Raw genomic sequence first — 23077 nt, 5'->3', positions numbered from 1 at the left:
ATGGAGAGCTCAATTGAAAAAGTATAGCGAATAATAATCAATTCTCGCTGAGAGATCGAAACTTTCCACTGGATACTCCCACCTACAAGGGGGAAATTGTTGAAAAGAGAAGAGAAGAGAGAGGCGACTGATTCGAGATAAATCTTCTCTGCCCACTGCTGCAGACACCGTGTTAGTAAAGACCTACAAGGAAGTAAGTACAGGGCTCCTTGTCCCTTATACCACTGGTGGAAACTGAAACTTTGGTCCTCACTGTCTGACAGACCTCCTTAAATCAAACTGCTCCTTTCACAGTCTGAGCTATATGAAGCTATCTGAGACTTGGCATCGAACATAAAGCGCTGTTCACTTATGAGTAATGATTCATATTATAACATACCAAGACTGCATCAATATGAGCTGAATCATCCCTGTGTGTGTGCCACACAGGAACCACACTATTCAGAGCTACTAGGATAACAGTAAAATGTTTTTTTATTACCATTATGCCATGGTATGGTTAGCAGAAAGCAGTGAGTTTTCTGCTTCAAAAGATAAAGATCCACTCATGTGCACATAAACACACAAGTTTTCAGTAGGTTTATTGCAGGGAAGGGAGGTAAGAGGTAGCAAGCAAGAGGGTATCCTCAGGATATAAGTATCTTCCCCATGGATCACTCTAGTAGGTCTCATTCTGCCTGCCTACCAGGAGAATGATTACCAGGTACTTTTATCACTGCTTGGGCTCTCAAGATCCAAAACATTTTTTTTTTAAATTTAAGCAGAACAATCTTGCGACTGGAAGACTGATGGTAAATCTACATTTTGCTCCTGCTGGAAAAGCCTCTGGGAAATGGCAGCTGGTGCGACTTTTCCCCAACCTTTGTGGTCTTGATTGCAAAACAGGAATATGACCTCTACAGTATGTCACTTAACTCCAGCACATTATATCTCAATGGGAGATTTTGAGTGTCTTGCAAGTGAGACAGTGCATTGTGGGAGCGACAGCCAGCAGCAGCATGAAATTCTCCCCCACACACACTATCGAGGTCTTCAACTGTCTAAGAACACAGGAGCAAAAGGGGAGCAACATAAAATGCAGCAGGGAGACAGAGACCAAACTTGCCCACTGTCAGGGAAGACATTCCTGCAAGTCAGAGGACTGAACAGCAATAGTGCCCAGTTAGAGGGACCTAAAATATTTCTTTGTTTCCAACAGGGCTTATAGGGCACATTTCAGCTGAATCACAGAGGGCGACAGGGGACCACACACCCAGAGGGAACTACTGAGTAGACTCAACACAATCAGGGTTGGCCTATTTCACTTCACAATGACAATGGTAACTGCGTCAAAACTCTTTGCTAGGCTAGGACCAGGACAGAGGTGTGTGGGCAGAGACATTCCTGTGGCATCTCTCTTGAAGTAATGAAATGAGTGGAGGATTTGGACACCGGAGAAAAATTGAACAAAAGCAGAGCTTGTTGATTTAAGGGTATATGGGAACTCATGTGAAAGCTCAATTCCTCCAGGGCAAGAAGGGCATCAAGAAAATCCCCATCTCTTTGTCCACAGGAGGCAATGCTTAGCTTAATATGCTACACTCAGATAAATGTATTCTTTAAGCCGACCATTCTTTGTCTTAGGAAAGAACAGGGATGCATTTAACAGTGCAGTGCCATACTACAAGCCACTGTTGCAGAATGACACACAGGAATAAATATCTCACTCCTATAATTTTCTGATCTTTGTTCTGCAGAAGGGTAGGACTCTTAGCCCAAGAAAAAATAGCAGTAGGGACACTGTAGGTAGCAAGGCATCATTCATAGTAGAATAAGAGGCTTTTAAATGGCTTCATTTGTCTGGAGCATTTAATTAGTTTGCATCCTGCTCGAAGAGATAAAATTACCCTCATTCACTTGTTCAGTAATCTTCCTTTCTTGGTCGTCTGCTCTTCTGTATGATCATGCTGCCAGCACATGATTTCATCCAGAGACACAGTATTCATTGTTACAGCTTTCCTAAAATGTCCTGTGGTCGTGGCATGGATCCTCCGTGGATCCGGCTCATGCTGTGGATGCTTTATAGCATCAGAATCTGGGAAGTTTGGAGACTGGGTCAGTGACTCAGACTCTGTGCTGTGTTCTGTGAGCCATTCATTCAGTTTTCACTGCGTGGTGGGTCACACTGTTCTGCCGCAGTCAGAGACTGTTGATGCCATTAGGGCATTGAGCTTGTGCAGAAATAATGCTTTTGGTGGGCAGAATGTGACAAATTAACATCCAGTCAAAAGTCATAATCCACAGTTCGGCAGTAGAACACCGCAATGTAACATGTAATCAGATTTTTCAGTTCACCTCTCAGTGATTTAATAAGTCTCAGCGGTATTTAAGATGTAAAAAATTGTGTCCAACTTGCCTTTTGTTGTCATTCAAATCATAAAAGTCAACCTTCTTTTGATACCGTTCTCAATAAAGGTGTTAACTCTGGATCGTGCCTGCAACAGTACCAAACTGCTTTGTTATAAAATACATCTTATGCAAGAGACTTCATGTCAAGGGCAGAAAAAACACATATTCTGGTGTTCATCTCTATTTGGCGATTTCCATATATCTATCTAAAAAGGCTCAGCTGATTCCAGTATATATAATATGCTCTTTTTCACAAATTATTACAAGGCTGGCAAGCGTCTGAGAAGCTGATAAATCTGTGTCCAGTCTGAATCCTTCCAAGAGCCTTTGTTTAGTCAAAAATGTATTGTTTGCTTAAATGCAAGCACCTGTTTAATTTTAGAGCAACACAGACTCTTTATACGTGAAGACAAAATGCAACTGATGAGTTGTTAAATGCAGTTATGTTTTGAATATAATCTTTAGTCAGCAGCATGAAATGAGGGCATTTCTATTAATCTGAGATACACAGTACTTGACTTTCCTCTAGCAAACAATTGCTTTTGACGCTTTTTGCTTGTGGTAAAGTCACAAGGCATTATTAAAAAAAAGCTTGCGCTGAGAGGAAAAGCTTGAAAGTGGAAAGGAAATATGACTCAAACATTATGGTATGGTGCAAAAATATTCGGACACCCGGAGCCTGTTAATAGCAGTGCATATATTTGCTGTGAAAAACTTACATGAGGTGAGAAACAAGGGATACTGCAGTTTTTTTTTTAAATCACCTTCAGAAGGGTTTAAAAAACAATTATAATTTTAAAGCAAGCAGTGGGTGGTGCTGGTTGGAACAGGGCAGCAGCCAGTGAGTCACTTTAAATACTGAAGCAGACTGAAATGTTTAAGTCTGAATTTAACCTGCTGCTGTCATAAACATGCTGCATTCTGCCAAAGAAATGTAAAACTAACTAACCAGTAAAATATTCTTTAACAAAGCAAAAAACAAACAAACAAAGGGCAAAAATTACATTAAAAGGGCAACATGGAATGACCATTTATTTTATTTATATAACACCGAATCACAACAACAGTTACCTCAATGAGCTTTATATTGTGAGTTTAAGACCCTACAATAATACAGATAAAACCACAAGAATCAGATGACTGTGAGCAAGCACTTTGGTGACTGTGGGAAGGAAAAACTCCCTTTTAATAAAAGGAAACCAGGCTCAGGGAGGGGGAGTCATCTGTCATCTACCAGTTGGGAGTGAGTGGAAGAAGACAGTACAAAAAACATGCTGTGTTACCCACTAAGATATTGTGTATTAAAATACTGAATAATATCCTTTTTTTTTATTTTTTCAAAAACACAGTGGGCTGTCAAATGTTTATGAATGGACTAACAAAGGAAGCCTTACACTTCTTACTTCCTACTGCAAAAATTAGCCTCTCTCATCTCCTCTCAAATCAATTTCCGCTTAGCTCTATAACTCATTCGCTGCCAGATATTATTTTCTCTAGATGTCAATGTTGCAGCATCTTTTATTTTGCTATTTTTCCTCTGTAAGGATATTGTTTCCTACAGTCCCCATGGCCCTGTTACTCTGTGCTGAACTTAACAGAGCGTTCGTCCTTCTGCCAGTCGCTGTCACCTGTTTTCTCTCTCTCTCGCTCTCCCCCTCCCCCTTGCTCACCCCACCTCCTCTATTTTTCCTTCTCCAGCTGACAATTGAAGTCCAGGGGGAGACTCGCGAGTTTGCTTCAGGGAGAGGTGTAAAGAAAAGGGGGAGCAGAGAATAAGGAGCAGGTCTGGCGCGGAGAGTCTTCGCATCTCAATGCACGTCTTTTGGTTTTCTTCTGATTAACTTTGTCTGTTTGATCTCTCGAGTTTTCTTTTCAGTTCCTATTCACTGATGTGAAAGAGATGGGTGCTATACGCCAGGAAGTATTTCTAGATAAAAGGCACCGTGCCCACTATTTATGCTTTCTGAACATCCATCTCTTTTCGTGACAAGGCTCGCAGTCTGCTTTCTGTGCCAGTGAGATACTGTAAATATTACTGAGAACAGTGAGCAGGCGGATTTAATTGAACCAACTAACCTAAAATTATGACTATGTTTTGTAATTTACAGCCGTGTTCACGTCTACAATTGAGTGTGGTGAAAGCTGGTTTGGAATAAAGATGACATCAGGTTGAAACAGCAGTCAGTTTTTCAAACTGATCTATAGTATAAATCTGCAAAGGCTTAGACTGGTATAACTTATGATCCACACAGCTAGACAACTGGTGGCAGTGAATATATGAGGCGACTTATGCCAGGGTGGAAGTGAGACAATACTGCTATCTTGACGTCAAGTCACATCTGACAACTACAAAGGGGGTGTTACTGTACAACCTTTGAAACCACATTCTTTCAAATCACGTCGTTGTCTTTATTCCTTAAGAATAAAGATAAATTGTGTTACAGAGTCCTGATTTAAGTAATTATAATATAAGTGTTTCCTGTTATTGTTCTGCATATAGTACGGGAAAAATACTAATTAGAGAACTCAGGCAACAACTTGCATTAAACTGTGTAGTTTGTAATGCATAGCTTTGTATATAAAATAGCTTATGACTTATGACAGATGCAAATGCATTCTCAGTCATATTATGAAAAGCTTTTCTCGGGCAGAAAAAAAAGCTCCCTGAAGCTATATTCTTTTTATCCATGTAATATTCGGTTTTTCAAACAGAAAAGAAAAAAAAATCAAAATTCAAACCATTACTTCAAGTATGGGGGAGCATACTAATGGCTTTGCTTTGCAATTATTCCGCTATTCTATTCTCAAACCTATCATTTGACATTTTTAAAAAAGTCCTTAATAATATACCCTAAAATCTCTGCAACACAAACCAAATGTAGATTGGGATTTTATAGATAAAGAAAGATTTTTAGCATATAATAAAAATGCACATATATTGGGAATATGTCATTTTAAAAAGACTTTTCATTCCTTAATTTACTGACTGGTTGATTTTTGAACACTGTAATTAAGCGCCCGTGTCAGACAGGATACTGTATAGCTGTCTTTAAATTGATGTTACCATTGTCTATGTCTATTTAAGGTTTAGCTGGCTGACCTTTCAAATACACCAACCCTATATAAAGCACTAATTTAGACTTCTATTACATTCTGAGTGCAGCCTAATTAACAGCTCTTTAAATACAAAGATTTAAGTCTTTGGTGCAACGCTAATTCACTCAGTAGCCATTGTGGGAGGCCAATGTCAGCCCAGTGAAGAAAAGTCAAGCTATTATTACCCCAAAGAATAGTAAAAGTAAAACCACCTTTCCCCCCCACAAAATAGCCTATAGTGTCAAAAGCACACAGAAAGAATAATTCTGTTAGTTCTTTCAGAATTAAACTGCATAACAAAAGTCAGCTGGTACAAGCATAACTTCCTAGTGATAATGTAAGACTGTTAAATGAATTAACATACACTTTTCTGCAGTTGCATCACATATTTTGGGTTCGAGGGGATATTTCACACCTGAATTTTAAACAACTCCTGGATTTACTCCTCGCCACTCTCATTACAGTTAGTCAAGCCAGAAATTCCACATTATGATCAAAGGAGAGGAAATACGGTTTAACCCTGAGGTGTACTGAGCTGTTTAATAGGTCCAGGACCTGTAGACGATGTCACCGATAAGAGGTTGATCTAGGTTACACCAGAAAGATGAATGTTATGATGTCTTCTGCTGGTGGGTATAGAATAAATTACCCATGATCGCCACACAATGTATGCTGGTTACAGTTCTGTTGCACTTGCACCTGACTTGCTGTGCTGTAACACGGGAACAACGAGAGGCTCCTAAACTCAAGGTGGATGCAGTTTTTAGAGCGAGGAGCCAGTCCACGGAGACCCAGAGTGGGATGCTTTTTTATTAGAGCAGCTCAAGGCGTTCATGCTCTGGATTCACCCCTAAGCTGGCTGATACTTAATATATGCATACATATTTTGAACAGATGTGTAATACACACAAAGCAGGGTAAATTAACTAAAGTTCTCATGGCTCAGCTTTCTCAGTCCTCAAAAAAAATAAATAAAAAATCACTGACTCTTCTCTTCCCAAAACAATACTCCATTGTTATGAGGGTCTACTCGGGGTTGCCTGGCCTACCCATCCCAATCTTCTACTTTAACAAAGGAGAGTGTGTATGTGTGTGCACAGGTGTGGGAACAAAAGAGCTGGCAGCAGGCAGACATACAGTGTAGAGCTCACAGTGGACATAAAGGGTGATCCCAATGCTATCTCTGCGTGTGAGTGTCCAGCTCTTGCCTTATGAGGATTCCTTTGTTCGCTTTTACCTCACAGCTCAATCATCAGCACTGTAACAGCGAAAAAACTCCCAGCTGTCGACAGAAGACAAGGCTATCTGTAATCCTCCACCAGAGCACTATTTGCGTTTCCTTCTGAGAAGTACATGGTGCTCCTGACACATTATCTTAACATTTGGTTGTAGCTGAATCCACTTATTTGCTGAAAATGTCATAACTAATTAAACGTTGACTGAATGGCAGCTATGGCACAAGATACTCTCTAGGTTTCTGTGTCCTTTTACTTGCAGCCTTGGAAACGTAAGAGCTGTATTTGTATCCCACAATTCCCTGCATCAATAGATGACTCACTGCATGCCCCGGGTGACATTTAAAGTCAGGCCAGTGGCTTTTTTTTAATATTAATACTTGAGATTGATCAGTGCATGTATTGTTTTAAAGTGAAAGGGAAACACAATAGACTATTGCTTTAGCCCAGACTCTTTACATATCTCTTGTGTAATAAATATGCTGCCACATTCTCTGGAATAATGTCCAGAAGGACCTGAAATTGTCAGAGCTGGTTACTTTGGGGGGAAACTGAAGTCATTTCAAGGATGGAGAAAATAGCAGCCTCGGTCAGGGTGATTGCTCCTAAATTTGCAGTCAAACTGTTTTTGAGATTCGATGTGTTTCGCCCTTGATTTGTTTCACTATACATGAAATGGATATTGTGTCTGTGTAGTTTGATAGTTGTAACTAGGTTTGCTGCTGTCTTGGCCAGACCCTTCTTGAGATTTTACGTGATTAAAATGAAACAATCAAACAAGAAGAAAATATCTATATGTAAAATAGCATTAGGTACGTTTTGAATATGTTACAGAACGCTGATCAAATGCAATTCTCATTCACTCTCGTATTTCTTGTTTTCTTTGGCATAACAACTGTTGCAGAGCAGTTGTGTTTGCTGGAGCTTATGTAAACATGTCAGTGTAATCAACTTCTGAAAACATGACGTTCCCGCAGAGGAGGTCGAGAGCATCTATAAAGAGACAACGAGCATGACAGCAGATGAATTTTTGCTGCTTGTCCAGAAACCATTAAGCAGTATAGACTTGTCTTCTGAGAGGCTCTTATCAATGCCACTATGTCTGTTTTCTGCAAATAAACCTGTTTCACTTCTTCTGCCAATCACCCAAGAGTCGAGATGCATTCTGAAGACGTTAACACATCCTCTTACGTTTACTAAGACAATATATATTTTGTTTAATTCTGAGGAAATGGCTTTTTAAAAGCAAATTATTGCATCTGGACAAGAAATAGTCCAGCACATAACCCCAAAGTATACTTCTCATGAGTACACTTTGTTTTTGTGCAGATTGCACAAATGAGATGTTAATGAAATGCTAATTTGTGAAATTTAGAGTTGGTGGCTATTGGAATTGTGTTAATTTCAGAAAGCACAAGATCAGCTAAGCAAATAGGATGCTGGCTCTGGATTAAATTTAAATGTAAATGACACAAATAAGCTATTGAGCCTCTGATTTAACTTCCTGAAAACAAAGCAAACTCATTTTTTGGTGTAAATGTTGATACAAGTAGAGGAATTTCCATCAATGGCAGCTGAATTACTTATTGGATAAATTAGCATCTTGTTGCACAACAATGCAGTATAAAAGAAGTGATGGCTTTTATTTCACCTTATATTACACCTGTAAAGATATAGTTAAGGGGGAAACACTCTATTATAAGGTTCCTTTTACAGTGTTGCAGGTCTTTACTGGTAATGGGAAAGACTGTACTCACTGTAGAGGATCGTTCCTTGTCTGGATCGGGTTTTCACTGTCAAACAGAGAAAAACGGGGGTGTCCTTGACTCCTGCGGGTCGATTATTGCTGACACCAGAAGGCTGGAGAAGCAACGCAAGCGGCCGTAGCTCCAAGTAGGAAGTTCCATTGAATGAAGGGATATATACTGTGGCATCTGGAAACAAGCATTAGATGCAAATTGATGCTTTGAGCTTACATGGTGTAAGAGAATTAGAATTGTAATATTACTTGGACAAAAAAAAAAAACCCTCATACACACTTTATTGACCATTAGACAATATACTTATATATAAATGAAGAATGACATATCTTGTAAAAGCAATGCCCTACAGGGCTGTTGTTTGCAAACAGAAGAGCAAAAACTGGCTGCTGTGTGCCTTTGCAGCATAGACAGCCATCTGTGTGCAGAATCAGCAGGGCCTTGTCAGGGCTATGTGCTAGAGTGTCATTTCCCATTGGATGACAAAGTGATATGACTATAAGGAGAGGTGGAGGAGGTACACACTCAGGTCATCAACTTCGCAAGCCTGTGATGATATGTTGGCCTTTACACAAAGGACTTTGTACACCTGGTGGATAGCTTACTGCTCAGGTACATGACAGCCAATTCAAAATAGGCCACCTTGGCTTCAGCTCAGGGGATTCTAACAAAACAGTCCAGCTCTCAAGTTGAGAGCTCATAATATACAATACGTGTTGGGTACAAAAAAAATAGAGAGATATTTTTTTATTGCATGATATATGAGAATGTTCTTTCATGACTCCAGTGTTCACTTTTTTGCGTTTTGATGTTGGATCAAATGGATTTTTAAAGTAGGATGTGAATGATTGACAATATTTAGAACAGACTACAAAGTAAAAGAAATGGAATAAGAAGAATATGAAGTTGTAGCAGAGGAAATCTCTAGGGATGCCTATAATGGAGGCGATATTATAGACTAACTTTATGCTTATACAAGGTATGGTTAAAAAGTTCTCGAACTCCATCGATAAAAAGCCAAACCCCTGCTATGTTTATGAAAGTACAGTTCTGACCACTTGCAGTGATAAGAGGGGTTAGGTCTCTGGCTGCAATGCTACAGGGAAAGCAGAGGTTGGAGACCGTGACATGAACAGAATTACTACGACTGTGTGCAACGAGCTTGCGATCTCATCTCGTTTGACATGGTTGCTTTCAAGATGGGGACCAGAAATGTTACCACTCGCAGTCAGCTGCCATCTTCAAAACGATTATGATATGTTAAGAAAGCGATAAAATGGCAATAAGGCAGAGTACGTCTGCTGTTTGTGACTGAATGGAATCATGTTGGCAATTACGTGCAATCTGTTTGTGATAATACACGATTAACTGAAGTAAATTGGCAAATATCGTAAATCTTTTGCCATCTGTTGCAAATCTGCTGCCTTTAACATACACAAAAATTCATATTAACTACTGAAATTCAGAGTCCAGCCACATACTCACATATCTGAAACAAGAATGTAGAAATCGTTCCACAAACAGTAGTTGCTGATGAACAGTGATTTCATCAGTAAAGAGATACATGGCAGACAAGTTGAACTGAATCTAGTTGATTGCAGCATGTTGGAATCTGTCCATGTTTATGAAATATCATTTGCAAACCTTCCCCATTCTTTTTGGAGACAGTTTGCCTCCCACCGGGCAACCACTTGGTCACAGGACGCAAAAGTTAGCAAACCTTGATTTTTAGTTGTAGCAAGGAGATTGCCATTCTTACTTTACTCTAGTGTGACAGCACCAGAGGAGGTACAGGCCTTATGTTTTTATCTTTTATATGAAAAATTTGAGGATTTTTGACCAACCACAGATGTTATTCAAGTAATGTGCTTATAGACATGTATACCTTACCACAGCTCTGTGACACTACACGCTTATTTAAAATCAGGTTAAAGGTTAATCCGATATCTAATGTTTTCCTGCAGCAAACATTGTCTTTTATATGTGCTCAGCCTTACTCACATTATGCAGTATTGTTTCAAGGTTTTGAGAAAATGCATTCTCCTGTGGTCACATTTATGCAGCGTATTGTAGCCTGCTACTGGTTTGTGTAACTGGCTGCAGCTCTTTTTCAAAAATTACTGTTGGGCTGCTTGATTTGTGAGTCAGGAACTACTCTTGGACAGCTAATGCATTGTTAGTGGGTTCACTCATGGCAACAGGGATAACGCAATTCCTCTGTATCAGTCATTCGTGTCAACAGGGCATTCTGAAAATGGCCTTAATGAGCCTAGGAAAAGGATTCAAGTCGTACAGTAAGTGAAAATATCACCAAGGTGAATTGCAGGGTTTGACAATAAGGACTGTCCAGTGGCCCGGGGGCCCATGGGACACTGACTTGGTCCAGTTTAATGATTAGTCGCTAGACCAACACCAGAGATGAGTTTCCCGTCATATCATTTTTCACATAGTTATATTCCTTTTTTTTTTTTACTTTGCTTGGACTGAAGAGCCGCTCAGACACTTTCCTACCCTCGCTGATTTCCTGACCAACCAGAGCACACGAATCCTCCGAGTTGCACATAGAATTATGTGGAGCAGACATGACAGCCAATGCTTCAAATTACACAGAAAGAGAAAACAAAAATTGTGTTGCTTTTGTTGTGGAAGGCGTGGTTTCCTTGGGGGTGAAAATGATAAATCAATCCTATAATATCTGTTGGCAATTTCTGAGTAAGGAAGACTGAGCTGGCTCATTTTAAAAGGCACCAGCCATTACAGCAAACACACACTAGATGCCCACATAAAGAGCTGCCAGCACCTAGCCAGTGAGTTGGCAAAGCAGGAATCTGACAACCCCTTATCAGGTCCAATTAATGTCAAACACGAAACGGAAACAAAAGCAGGAAAGGTTCACCACAATGTCTTTTCATTTTTTTTAATGGTTTGTTATTTCTCCCAACTACATTTATAGACAAGGTTCCCACTTTCTGATAATATCATCTCCATGGTGGCACATTTGGCATTTTATAAGATGATTTTCTAACAAATATATTTGTTACTGTTATAAATAAAATCAGTATAATTAGCAAGATTGTTTGGACTGGATAAGGTCAAAGGAAAAGATCTAAAAAGATGCAGATAGATACATAAAAAGGCACTTTAGGGAAAAACAAAAATGAAATGAAAAAGCTTCTTGGACTGATGTTGTGGTTAAACAAAAGTAGTTAAGGACTCAATTGAAAAAAAACTCAACTTTCATTGTATTATTCATTTCTGGCCAACATCCAAAACCATGGCTTCAGATTCCCGAGAAGCAAAGACAGAACTCAATGAGCTAAAAGCAGGAGGTCATGATCAATACACACCAAGCCTGAATAATGGTTTCACCTTTTATATCTTCTTCTTTCAACCATTTACTCCATGATGGTGTGTGTGTGTATAATTTTTGTAGTGTCTTTTAAGTGATTTCTTGCATGCTTGATAGAAAGTCTTTGCTGAGGTCTACTACCTACTGTGCCTTCTCTGAAGAGACAATTTATCATACCTTAAAACTCTGATATACTCAGCTGGACTGCTTTTATCTTGACAAAACCATGTGATGGGTGGCTATGTAATATCGAACACTCACTGAACCAAAAACACTAGCCTGGATTATGGTACATCCTACCAGCGGAGCACTTCCAGGGCCAAACATAAGTGAATGCACTCAAGCTCCTTAAGTAGGAACTGCTCATATGATTCAGACTAAAGCTGACTCCGATGTTTTTGGTCATAGTCGTGATTATATAGCATTTTATCAATTTTGTGATAAAAGAGATGTGTGCTGGCTGCAAATGTAGAGCCACATTTCTTTGTTGACTGCTAACACGTGTAGTTGTGGTTGCAGTTCTAATGGAGCTGTGACCAAGTATACATATAGTACATACATAAATACAGTAAGTAAATGGTAAATGGCCTGTATTTATATAGTGCTTTACTAGTCCCTAAGGACCCCAAAGCGCTTTACACGTCCAGTCATCCACCCATTCACACACACATTCATTATAAAAAAAAAAGGCACTTATGATCTATTAAAAGTACCATAATTATTACAGAAAAATAATCATTTGGAAAATAATTTAAGGAATGAAAAGCAAAAGGGTGGATTATGAATGATAACAATATAGATTTTGGTTTCCTTCATTTCCTTATTTTTCTTCCTGCTCCTTTTCTTTTAGAGTAAAAAAGTATATTTCTGGAACACATTTAATGAACCATCCACTTACAAAACAGATGATGATCAGCATGGGGTGCCTTAAGAAAAATAAGTGTAATTTCAAACAGTATGTTTGTTTTTTCCCCCACACTGAATAAATCTATTGCCATTACAAAGAAAAGCTACTGTCTCAATTTACTGAGACAGAGCACTGGGACTCTTTAACTTCACTGTATTACTTCAGTCTTACATGGCTAAGTAGGCAAAAACTATGGCTCAGATGAAATTAGCCACTCTCGTGTCATGATTCATTCTTAACTGTTGGTAACACAATACTTCCTGGTTGTTGTTATTATTATTATTATTATTTTTGGATATGTGAAGTATGACATGTCAGCGTTTCATCTAGGACACAAACAAGTCCACATCATTAGTCACTATGCGGTATGACGTGTCTATAATTAACTGAGAGCAGGGGTGACTTGCTCCACTGTTCTCTTGTGCCCATTACTTAATTCAACAAGATGTGAAGACAAGGTTGTCACCTAGCAAAGATGCTGCAGCAATTCACATGCACAGACTTTGTCAGCATGTAAACAGCCCCGGGAGTCTGTCTGCGGGCGAAGAACTAGTCTTGCAAAGCACATCATACGATGAGTGCCCACATGAGACTGCGCTCTGTTAAACCTGAGAGACTAGACTGCTTTTGAGGAGGTGCAATTTCACAAACTCAGCAGAAATGACACCAAAAGGCCACTGCTGATATTTAAAGGAAAAGTTTATGACAAGTTGAGGAATAAGCAGGAACTCACTGCTTGAAAGGGAAAGGCTGAGGGCACAACCTGTGATCGTGAGACTGTATCATCAGCTCTAACATAACAGTGGATATATTTTATCATGGTGGGAATTTATTACATATAATATGTAACAATCATGTCATGTCATAATGCAAGCTTGATTTATCAGGGTTCATTTCCAATTACGGTACTGAAGTCAGCCTTAAGCTTGCTCATGTGCAGCAGCTACAAATGATGATATTTTGTGACACTTATTTTTTTTTCCTGAACTTGAAATGGTTGAAAGAACAAATGAGTCAATGAATGAATCATATTCTCTGATCTCTACAGGCTGTTTAGACGCTGGCCAAAGGATCTTTAATAACCGGCTTAACAAAGAAGCATCTCTGTCATGCGAGCAAAGGGGGGGCACCGCTTTCCTCGACATAGCGCTCTCCCACGGGAAAATTGAATCAGTGTGAAGCCTTAAAAATAGCATCACTTTTGTTACAGCGCCTGGAGAGAAACATAATATTTCAGTTGATTACTTAAACACCTGTAAATTAGCATTTTGAGAACACATGGCAGATGTGTCAAATCAGGGTGCCAGGTGCATACAGGCTGCTCCTGCCACATTAATGCCTGTTAATATTAGCTTTGAGCAGCGTTCTGTCAGGATTCCACATGTTTCATGAACATAAGATTATGCCATCTGATTTAGTCATTTACAAAGGTTGCAGAGGTGAACGCAAACCTAACACTGTTTTCGGAACAACTTTAGCACGAAGAAGAATGTAAATCTCTAAAAATTTTCTCTGCACGTATCACATTTAGTGGCTTCTGTTATCAAAAGATCCTAATTTAGTTAAAGCCCACACAGAGAGCATTCAAACTGTCAGAGAACTGAGTTTCTCAGAACAAGTAATATCTTCTCACATGGACACAAATAAGCAAAAATTGAAAACGATTCACAACTGATGGCTTAGATTACCTTTTGAAATTGTTTTTATTTTCATCCAGCAGAACATTGCTTTTGGTATTACTTACAACTAGGGTTGCCAACTGTCCCTTAAAAAACGGAATCGTCCCGTATTTAGAAACAAAAGTACACGTCCCGTATTGAGCTAATAAGGGACGCACTTTGTCCCGTAATACAGTGAGAATCAAAAGTAGTCTATAAATGTTAATGGAATTAACGCTTTGTTTGAAAACATAATTCCCAGCCCCTCTCCTGCTTTGTGATCAATGAGCTGACAGCACACTTATGACAATTTGAGTATGACAATTCAGATTACCGCTCATCTCATTGGTCGAGGAAAGGCCGCTTGCAGAGAAAATACCGGAAGACAACAGATGACCACAACAAGAAGCATGGCCAACACGGAAACAAACGCCGACACTGCGGTGCAAGTCTCGGACGACAGTACACCTAAAGCTGGACATACACTGTGCGATTTTTTCAGTCACGTTATTCAGCTCCTGCTCAAACTGCACGATTGACTCGCAGGGGTTAGAAGTTGGTAGGTCACGATGCAGGTCTCACACTATACCACCCGATGCTCTGATGCGACCTGAGTGCTCACACTGTGCCTCCATAAAATGAAGGTTATAACAGAAAATCTGTTGCTCACTCTCTCTCTCTCTCTCTCTCTCTCTCTGTCTTTCACTCACACAGACACACCACCACCATCAACTTTGCTAAATTGCTAATAAAAAACATTGATCAGGCAGCTGTGATTAAGCAGCAGTGTAAATCCAACTATTTTCACGGTTGCTGTGGTCGTGATAATTTTGTGATGCCACATCGAAAAGGCTCGGATGAGCTTTCCAAAGTTCTACAAGTTGTGCCTCCATCGCTTGTGTCCAGATCATCTTTTTCACCGACGTTTACGTGTTTGCGCGTGAGCAGTGTGAGCGGCTGTGGTGACACCCTCACGAGCGATTGATGATCGGGAGCTGGTCGTGAGGTGTTAATCGCTTCTCGTTACCCCACGTATACTACACGATGCACGATGAAGGCCAAAATCGGGCCGATCACCAATTCGGTCGCACGACTCAAAAATCGTCTCAAAATGGGCCAAAAATCGCACAGTGTGAGCCCAGCATTAGAGCAGCAATGTTTGTTCCCCTCAGAGAAAGAAAAAAAGGCTGCAAGTACAGGGAGGAATGGGAAAAGGAAAACACCTGGCTGGAAAAGTGCACGATAACACCTATAAAGCGCACTGCACTGTGTGCCGGCGCATGCTTCTAGTGGTGGGCACATGAAGAACATGAGGGGCGTGAAAGCTCGGGGAACCCTTAACCAATTTTTTGTCCACCAGGCCACGGCAGAAGCAGATATGGTATGTAAACACTGGTTTGTTTTTAAACCCTCTGGTTAAGGTTAATATGGGCATGTGCAGTGAATATCAGCGCTATGTGGCCAGAAGTGTGATAATATAATTTATTTTGTGTAATAAACAACTGCAAGGATAGATGATTACAACAAATAGATGACTAATACATAAAAGTAATACATAGATGAATAATGATGATGAGTTATGATGCGTAATCATGGGAACAAGCGGGTTTACAAACAGGAGCAGCTGATTAGCATTAGAAAAGCTGAAATAATACCTCAACTGAAGCCAATTGTACTAAATGCACTATATGTGCACTGTTACAAGAATTTTTGTTCTATTGCTTTTCTATTAATTTATATAATTTTAAGTTAAGCAGGACAGAGTTCTTTTAAAGAAAGATTTACTTATATTCTCAAAAGTTAAGCATGACAGGCTTCTGTTTAAGAAAGAGACCTGTTTTACTGTGTTAATGTTGTCATTTTGAGCTAAAAATAAATGGCTAAATGATCATTTGTTTCCCATATGGTCATATCACAAAGAATATGCATCTGCTTAAATCAAATTCAAGTCAAATGGTTAAAAAATAATTTCACACACAAAAAAAAGAGCTACCACACTGGGAAGGGTGAAGACAACTGGGTTGCCCGGCCCTGGCCACGAGGTGTCCCTTATTTATTTTTCAGGGAGTTGGCAACCCTACTCACAACTGAATGTTGACTGTGTCCTCTCCCTTTCCCTGTCTAGCCACCTGTTCTTGCACATGGCACCTGCAGCTCAAACAATAAGAGTGGCAGGTTTAACACTCAAAATTTATCTGTTGTTATTTTTAAAACAAGAGATTAGGCAGAAATGGACAAAGAAAGGCTTCAGTTTTCTTTTTGTTTATCACTGTGATTTTACATAAGGAAATAATAGGCTTTACAGGAAGATTCTTATCGACTGTTGTTAGCTAACTAAGCTACTGTTAGCACTGTAGTTGCTAGTTCCCATATCATGATTTGACATTTCACCCACAAATTTTAAAACATCTTCTATCATCAATAAATAGTAAAGAAAGTTTTCAGGTAACATATTTAACTACTACTCTTTATTTATTTTTTAATAGAACTTTTATGTTTGCCTGCTTTGTTTTCCACTAATATCTTAGAGTGGATGGGACTAATTGATAAGGGGATGCAGTGATTTACGGCTTAAAACGAATGTGCAACAGGTTCCACCTATTTCAGGCAACGATGTTGGAGCCCCACAAATTACTAGTCATATGCTCTCTTGCCTCAAAATAAACATTGTTTTTCTACTATAGGTAGAAATCATCCAAGGAACCAGCACTCCTTATACTTATGCTCCTGTTTTCTTGGTTCTGAAAGGACAGCCACTGATAGAAAGAGGCTAAATTGATACCATTTGATTTCCAGTCCTCATTACGTTAACTTTAATTGCCCACCATATTGTAACAAGAAACAGGTCAAACATACCACAGTTAATTTAACAAATGTAATTAGCCATCAACATGTTTAATTCATATTAGAAGTACAATACTCTTTTAATCCGTGTTGAAATGTTAATCATATATTGTAGCTGCACTGCACACTGCTATCACAACACAGAATTTGAGATTTCTCTCAGCAGCTTGGCTTGCGTTATCAAGTACACAAACTATTAACTCACACATTCTAGTGTTACTTCTGTTATCCCTGACAGGAACTGACTACAATGGCAAAATACAGGAAGCATTTATTTATTTATTATTTTACACTTTCAGGATATCATGCATGGCAACAGAGGGATGTCAGGAGGTACATCAAGAGAACTGTGAAGGAATCTGCAAAGGAACAGCTCCTTGGTATGTGCGTGTAGTACTACCGTCTCCCTAGTATTAGTCTCGGAGTGTTTGGTACAAAATAAATATTTTTTGGTTGGGACAGACGTGAACGCTTCAGCTGAATGTTGAACAAGTGCTGCAAGGTCACATTCTCATTCTCAGCGTGTTCTAGGGGTGAACTTAGAAGCACACCAATGGTTTGAGCTGCTTATATAGATCTTTCATTTCATTAATCATATACTGAATAATTCACATCACTCAAAATTCCTAATGCAACCGACTATTCTCCCTCATAGTGAAACCTATTAGCCAAAGAGGCTCAGCATATATTAACCAACATAATTTGTTGGCTGTCTCTTGATGATTCCACTGTAGAGGTCACAGTACAGTAGGTTTTTAAGCTTTGTACAGCCTGTGTGTGGTCTATGTATTGTGTATATGAATGTAGCGTAAACACCACCAGGTGAATGCAAAAGCCTACCTTTTTCACAAAACGTTCCAGTGAAATGAAGCGGACAGTGACAAGAAAGCTGAGCTTCACCAGGCGGCTGCAGCTGAAGGCACGTCCCTCCGTTGTGGCAAAGACTGTCGCGGCAAACTTGAGGTTCGTTCATTGGATGTTCTGGCGCTTGTGTGGGAACTGCAAACGTTGTTGCAAACACTATGTCAAAGGTAGGTGATTGAGCTTCCAGACTTGAGGAACTTGTTGTGGAGGCTTGTATGGCATGCACAGTGAATCTGGAAGATTGATCAAAAGTTTGAGTGGCCAAAAGCCAATCTGACATAAATTATACAGGCTTTAAAAAATTCTGATTTGAATTAAGTGAAATTACTCAGTAAATAAGAGGCGCAGTCATTTAACAAATAGACATATTTTTGACTGCAATCCCAGAAAGAAGTAGAGAATTCAAGTATTATTTGTCATGATTACTAGTCAGTTTCCCCCTGGCTTCGGACAAAGTGTAATGCACCTTGGAAAAGTGAGTACAGTGTTTTTAGCAATAAAAACCAAAAAATGCAGAGACTTTACCTGCATCGAGCTATGTTGCTGCCAGCAATCGCATCCGATGTGTAGAAGCTCCTCAGTTTATTAATTTCAATGACTTCAAGACAACCAGTGTAGTTGTGGAAAGGTTCTGCTTTCTTAAAAAATATATCACATGCAGAGAATTAATTTTACTCAGAATCTTTAACAAGCAGTAAGTTAAAAAAAACAAACAAACAAACAAAAAAAAAATTGTTATGTGGGATCAGGCCCTGGAGCCTTGCCTCACCTCACTGAGGACCTTGGTATGGTCATGGAACAAGACTTTTGAAAAACTGTCAGACTCCCAGAAAGGAGAAGCAGAGCTCTGCTCACATTATATGCAATGAATGCTACTGACCCAGTTAGGCAGTGGAAGGAATATATTGAGGATCTCCCTAACTCCACTGACATGTCTGTGAAGGAAGCAGGGACTTAGGAACGGCTTGGCCATTACTGAGGCAGAAGTCAGAGTTGTTTTGGTTGGCATGCCCCCGCAGCATTGCATGGAAGTCAGGGACAGTGCATCTGGATTGGGAAACTAGAGATTTTGGTACCCGTTTTCCAAGAATAAGAACCAGAGGGTATGCTCCAACTTCAGGGAGATCCCACACCTCAGCTTCCCTGTTAAAGTCTATGGAAGAGTAATGAGAAGAGAGTCCACCTGTTAGTCAAACCTCAGGTTTGACCAAGTTGTGAGACAGTAGACCAGCTCTTGACCTTCCCAAGAACACTTAAGGGTGCACAGGAGCTTTCCTAACCACTCTAAATGTGCTTTGCAGACTTAGAAATGGTATATGACCATATCCCTTAGCTCTGGGAGTGTAATTCATCTGACTCATTGTTGTGGGCTATTCTGTCCCAGTAAACGATAGTGAGAGCTTCCTCCCTAATATGTCTGGGCTTATCCTTAGAGACAGGGTAAAGGGCCTGGCCATTCAGAAGGGATTCAGAATATAGCAGTTACATTTCTACATTATAACAAGCTAGTTGAGGTGGTTCAGGCATCAGACTAGGATGTCTCCTGTGCACCTGCTAAGTGGAGTTTTTCAGGCAGGTCTCAACAGGAAGAGACCCTGGGGCAGACCCAGGACATTAGAGAAATTATATCTCTCACTGGGTCTCAGTTTCCCCCTGAAGTGCTGGAAGAAGTGGCCATGGAGAGTGGCCTGGACTTCTCTGTTTTGACTGCTGCCCTCATGACCCAGACCCATGTGTGGATAGGTGTATAGTAATTATAAGTTGTACCTGACTGGGAACAAACTGTTGTGGCAACCCCCCTGTGAAGACATTGTTCGTTCTTTGGATCATGTGTCCCAACCAGTAATTGCTTGCAGTACTTTTAATTTTCTCATGGCCAGAAAGAGTGAGCTCTGCTTCACAAGGTGCCAGGCGTTGTCTGTAGAACAGTATGAACACATCAGATCAAAATGTATAAGAAACAGAGGTACACTACGTGTTAAAAAATGTGTTTTGTATTAATGTTGTAAACAAATCAAACATTGTGCATTATCTGTATAGAAGTTAGATGTTATTTTCTTGTATGCTGTGGTACTATGGTAGATAATTAGCATATCTTCCACTAATTTCAGTTAATGCCAATGGTAAAAATCTTCTCACTAATGACATTTTGAACTCCATTTTGTTTTTGTCGAGGTGTCCTATGTAAGTGCGAGTCTCCACACAACTATTTTGGATCCACCCCACAGCCATTCATAGATTTCAAAAACCAATTCTCCACTCTGCAACAACAGGGGAGAGCAGATAATTACCTAAGTGCAGATTCTGGACTAACCAACTGCAGCTTGAGGGTACTCAGGCCACAGATGCACAGTCCCCTCTACTGCGTCTCCTGATACTCCTTGTTCCCTAAGTGGAAGTTAGAAGGCCCACGAAGCAATCTAGTCTGATTTGTTAAGCCTGTACTTTGCAGGCTGTTGCATATGCCGGCTAAACACTCGGGGCACTAACTCCGAGCTGCATAAGTCCTTCCTCCAGAGCCAGCATGGAGAAGCGGTTAATTTAGAAGCAGTCTGCCAGAGCGGCCTGGCCAGCAGCCAGAGGGCACGGTGTTCACTGTCCTTGAGAAGTCAGCCCCACTGGGTTTCTATTTAACATATTGAAAAGCGTCTTTGACGGGAAGATATATTAAAAGTCTATAATGAGTTAGGCGGTGACGTTGAGGATGGCCGTGGTGGTGTAGCTGTGGGTCAAATCAGACAAAGATGGACGGACTCAGCCATCAGACAATTACAGAGAATTTGCTTTGTGACACCAGAAACTATTTTTCCACACTCCCAACCCTCTAGTTATGACAGCTCTCTTTCTTGCAGTGTCTCAAGGGGTTGGTACCGAACATTATGATTGATTTCTACTGCTGCTGTATTTTTCTTGTAGGAAAGAAAGAAGGGTGGAGCCCTGTAGCCTCTCAAACCTGACTGGTCTCTTTTATATTTAGAGCAGTGCTGCTTTCTGCCAACCCCCCGCCAAAAAAAAAAAAAACATGAGGCAACTTTCCCACTCAGCATTGTTCTAGCAGGAAATCATTTGGTAAACCATACTCTGTCACATTCAGTATTTCAACTTTTATCTGTTTGCATCTCAAAAAAAAAAAAAAAAAGTCATAATCACCAACCCAAAATTAATTTCTGTCTCTGTCTTACAATCTGAAACTTTTTTTATAAGTCAGAAATGCTCAAAAGTCATTGTAGTCTCTACTCAAATGCACAGCAAAGTGGTTTGATATGAGATGCTCTCTCCTTTGTTTCAGCTTCCAGTTCATACATAATAAACTCTGTGTCTTGAAGCTAGACCACAATCTTTCTTATGTCAGAATATAATGGAAAGGGCTGGCAGCAAGACTGCACATGGGCTTAGAAACAATATAACTAAAGGGGCCACAGCCTCACTTTAAATCATTTAAACATTGATTTTGTGCTCGGCTCTTGCTTGTTAATCTTTTCGTAATGAAAAACTGCAAATGAAGACTTTAGAACAGCCAATAAAACACGGCTAGTGATCACTAATGCATTTTAATAGGCACATTCTGATGCTTGTTTTAGTTCTTCAAAATGAAAGCCCATTTGTAATAAAATCTAAATTCTTAGTCTGGTGATTCCTGCCAATTACGTATTTTCCCCCTGTTTTAGTTATAACCTTTCTCTCTCTCAAAAAAAAAAAAAAAAAAAAGAGGAAAAAATCCACCACACTTGGAATGACTGAATAACTAGGTATCAAGCTAATACCACCTGAGGTGCTCACACAATTCAAAGAAAAATTGTATATTACCAGGCCCTAATTAGCTTCTCATTGTAATTGCACTCCTTTTCTCAACAGGGGATGCACTTATGCATGAAACAGAGACATATTAAAATGCATCTAGGTTGATGTCTATGTAAATGCACCCTGTCAATTAAAATATATAACATTAAATTGCAACATAATGACATCTTTAGAAACAAAAATACATACAACTGAACAACATTAAAATGAGCTGACTGAACATAACATCTAACAGCAGTGCGTTTACAGCCTGTTCTGGTTTATGTGTTTCTTTTCACCATGCATGCAGTACGGCTCTTGAATCTTGAGCCACTCTATTCAGGTCCAACAATTAATAAGAATATTGAAACATGCACACATTTACAGAAATGCAATATACAAGGCAAAAAGACTTTTGTATAATTCTAACGAACTTGAAAATCAGTATTTCATATAACCAGTTTTATTCTACAACACAGCCTGAACTCTCCTTTAATTCCTGTAAGTAGTTCTCAGGAATAAATCACCAGATGTCTTGAAGGACATTTAAAGCACTTCTTTGGATGCTAGCTGCCTTTTATTCTGTTCTCTGTCAGGATGGACAGAATAATTCATTAATGTTAATGTCCAGGCTCTGGGGAGGCCAATCCATGACTGATAGTGTTCCACTGTATTTTGTATTATCTGGTATAGTTTTACTACATTGGCCACGTGTTTGGGGACATTGCTATTAGGGGTGCAACGATACACAAAATTCACGGTTCGGTTCGGTTCGATACTTTGGTGTCACGGTTCAATATTTTTTCGATACAAAAAAAATGTTCATGCCTTTTTAATTTGTCATTTATTAAAATTATAAATATATATTTTAACTCAAAAGTACAGTTTTTAAATTTAATGTCGCTGAAACAAAAGTAATTAAAAAAATAAATATATCTCAGGGCTCTCAAAATTTCAAAATCCCTGGTAGCCCTTCGGGCAGGGACTCTTCAGTTTTTGGTAGCCCAAAAATAAATGTAAGTAGCCCGAATAAAAAAAGAGAGTAATTTTTTGATTGATGTTTTGTTTCCTTTACAATATTATACATTAAAGTTTAATATTGTAAAGGAAACAAAACATTAATCAAAAAATTGTTGAAAAACAAATTACAACATTGTATAAAAATTACAATCATCAACTCAAATACTTGGTTCTAA

The 23077-nt window shown here is 39.4% G+C and overlaps 1 protein-coding gene across 2 annotated transcripts in view; it reads right to left on the bottom strand.

Annotated features, from left to right (window-relative positions):
• eys (eyes shut homolog) overlaps nt 1–23077 on the bottom strand; it is a 167693-nt gene that overhangs the window by 46064 nt on the left and 98552 nt on the right. For both annotated transcript variants that reach the window (XM_005915494.3, XM_005915497.2), the window contains exons 36-39: nt 19869–20019; nt 18627–18739; nt 18078–18334; nt 8477–8653 (exon numbers count right to left, since the gene is read on the bottom strand). In XM_005915494.3, the coding sequence (XP_005915556.1) occupies nt 8477–8653; nt 18078–18334; nt 18627–18739; nt 19869–20019 (698 nt within the window). The remainder of the gene's footprint in view (nt 1–8476; nt 8654–18077; nt 18335–18626; nt 18740–19868; nt 20020–23077) is intronic.

This window comes from Haplochromis burtoni, unplaced genomic scaffold, assembly GCF_018398535.1.
Source record: "Haplochromis burtoni strain Fernald_Lab_line unplaced genomic scaffold, NCSU_Asbu1 Contig_12, whole genome shotgun sequence".
In the NCBI taxonomy this organism is placed as follows: domain Eukaryota; kingdom Metazoa; phylum Chordata; class Actinopteri; order Cichliformes; family Cichlidae; genus Haplochromis; species Haplochromis burtoni.
Note: the sequence above shows the minus strand (reverse complement) of the source record. Positions and strands in the feature narration are given on the sequence as shown.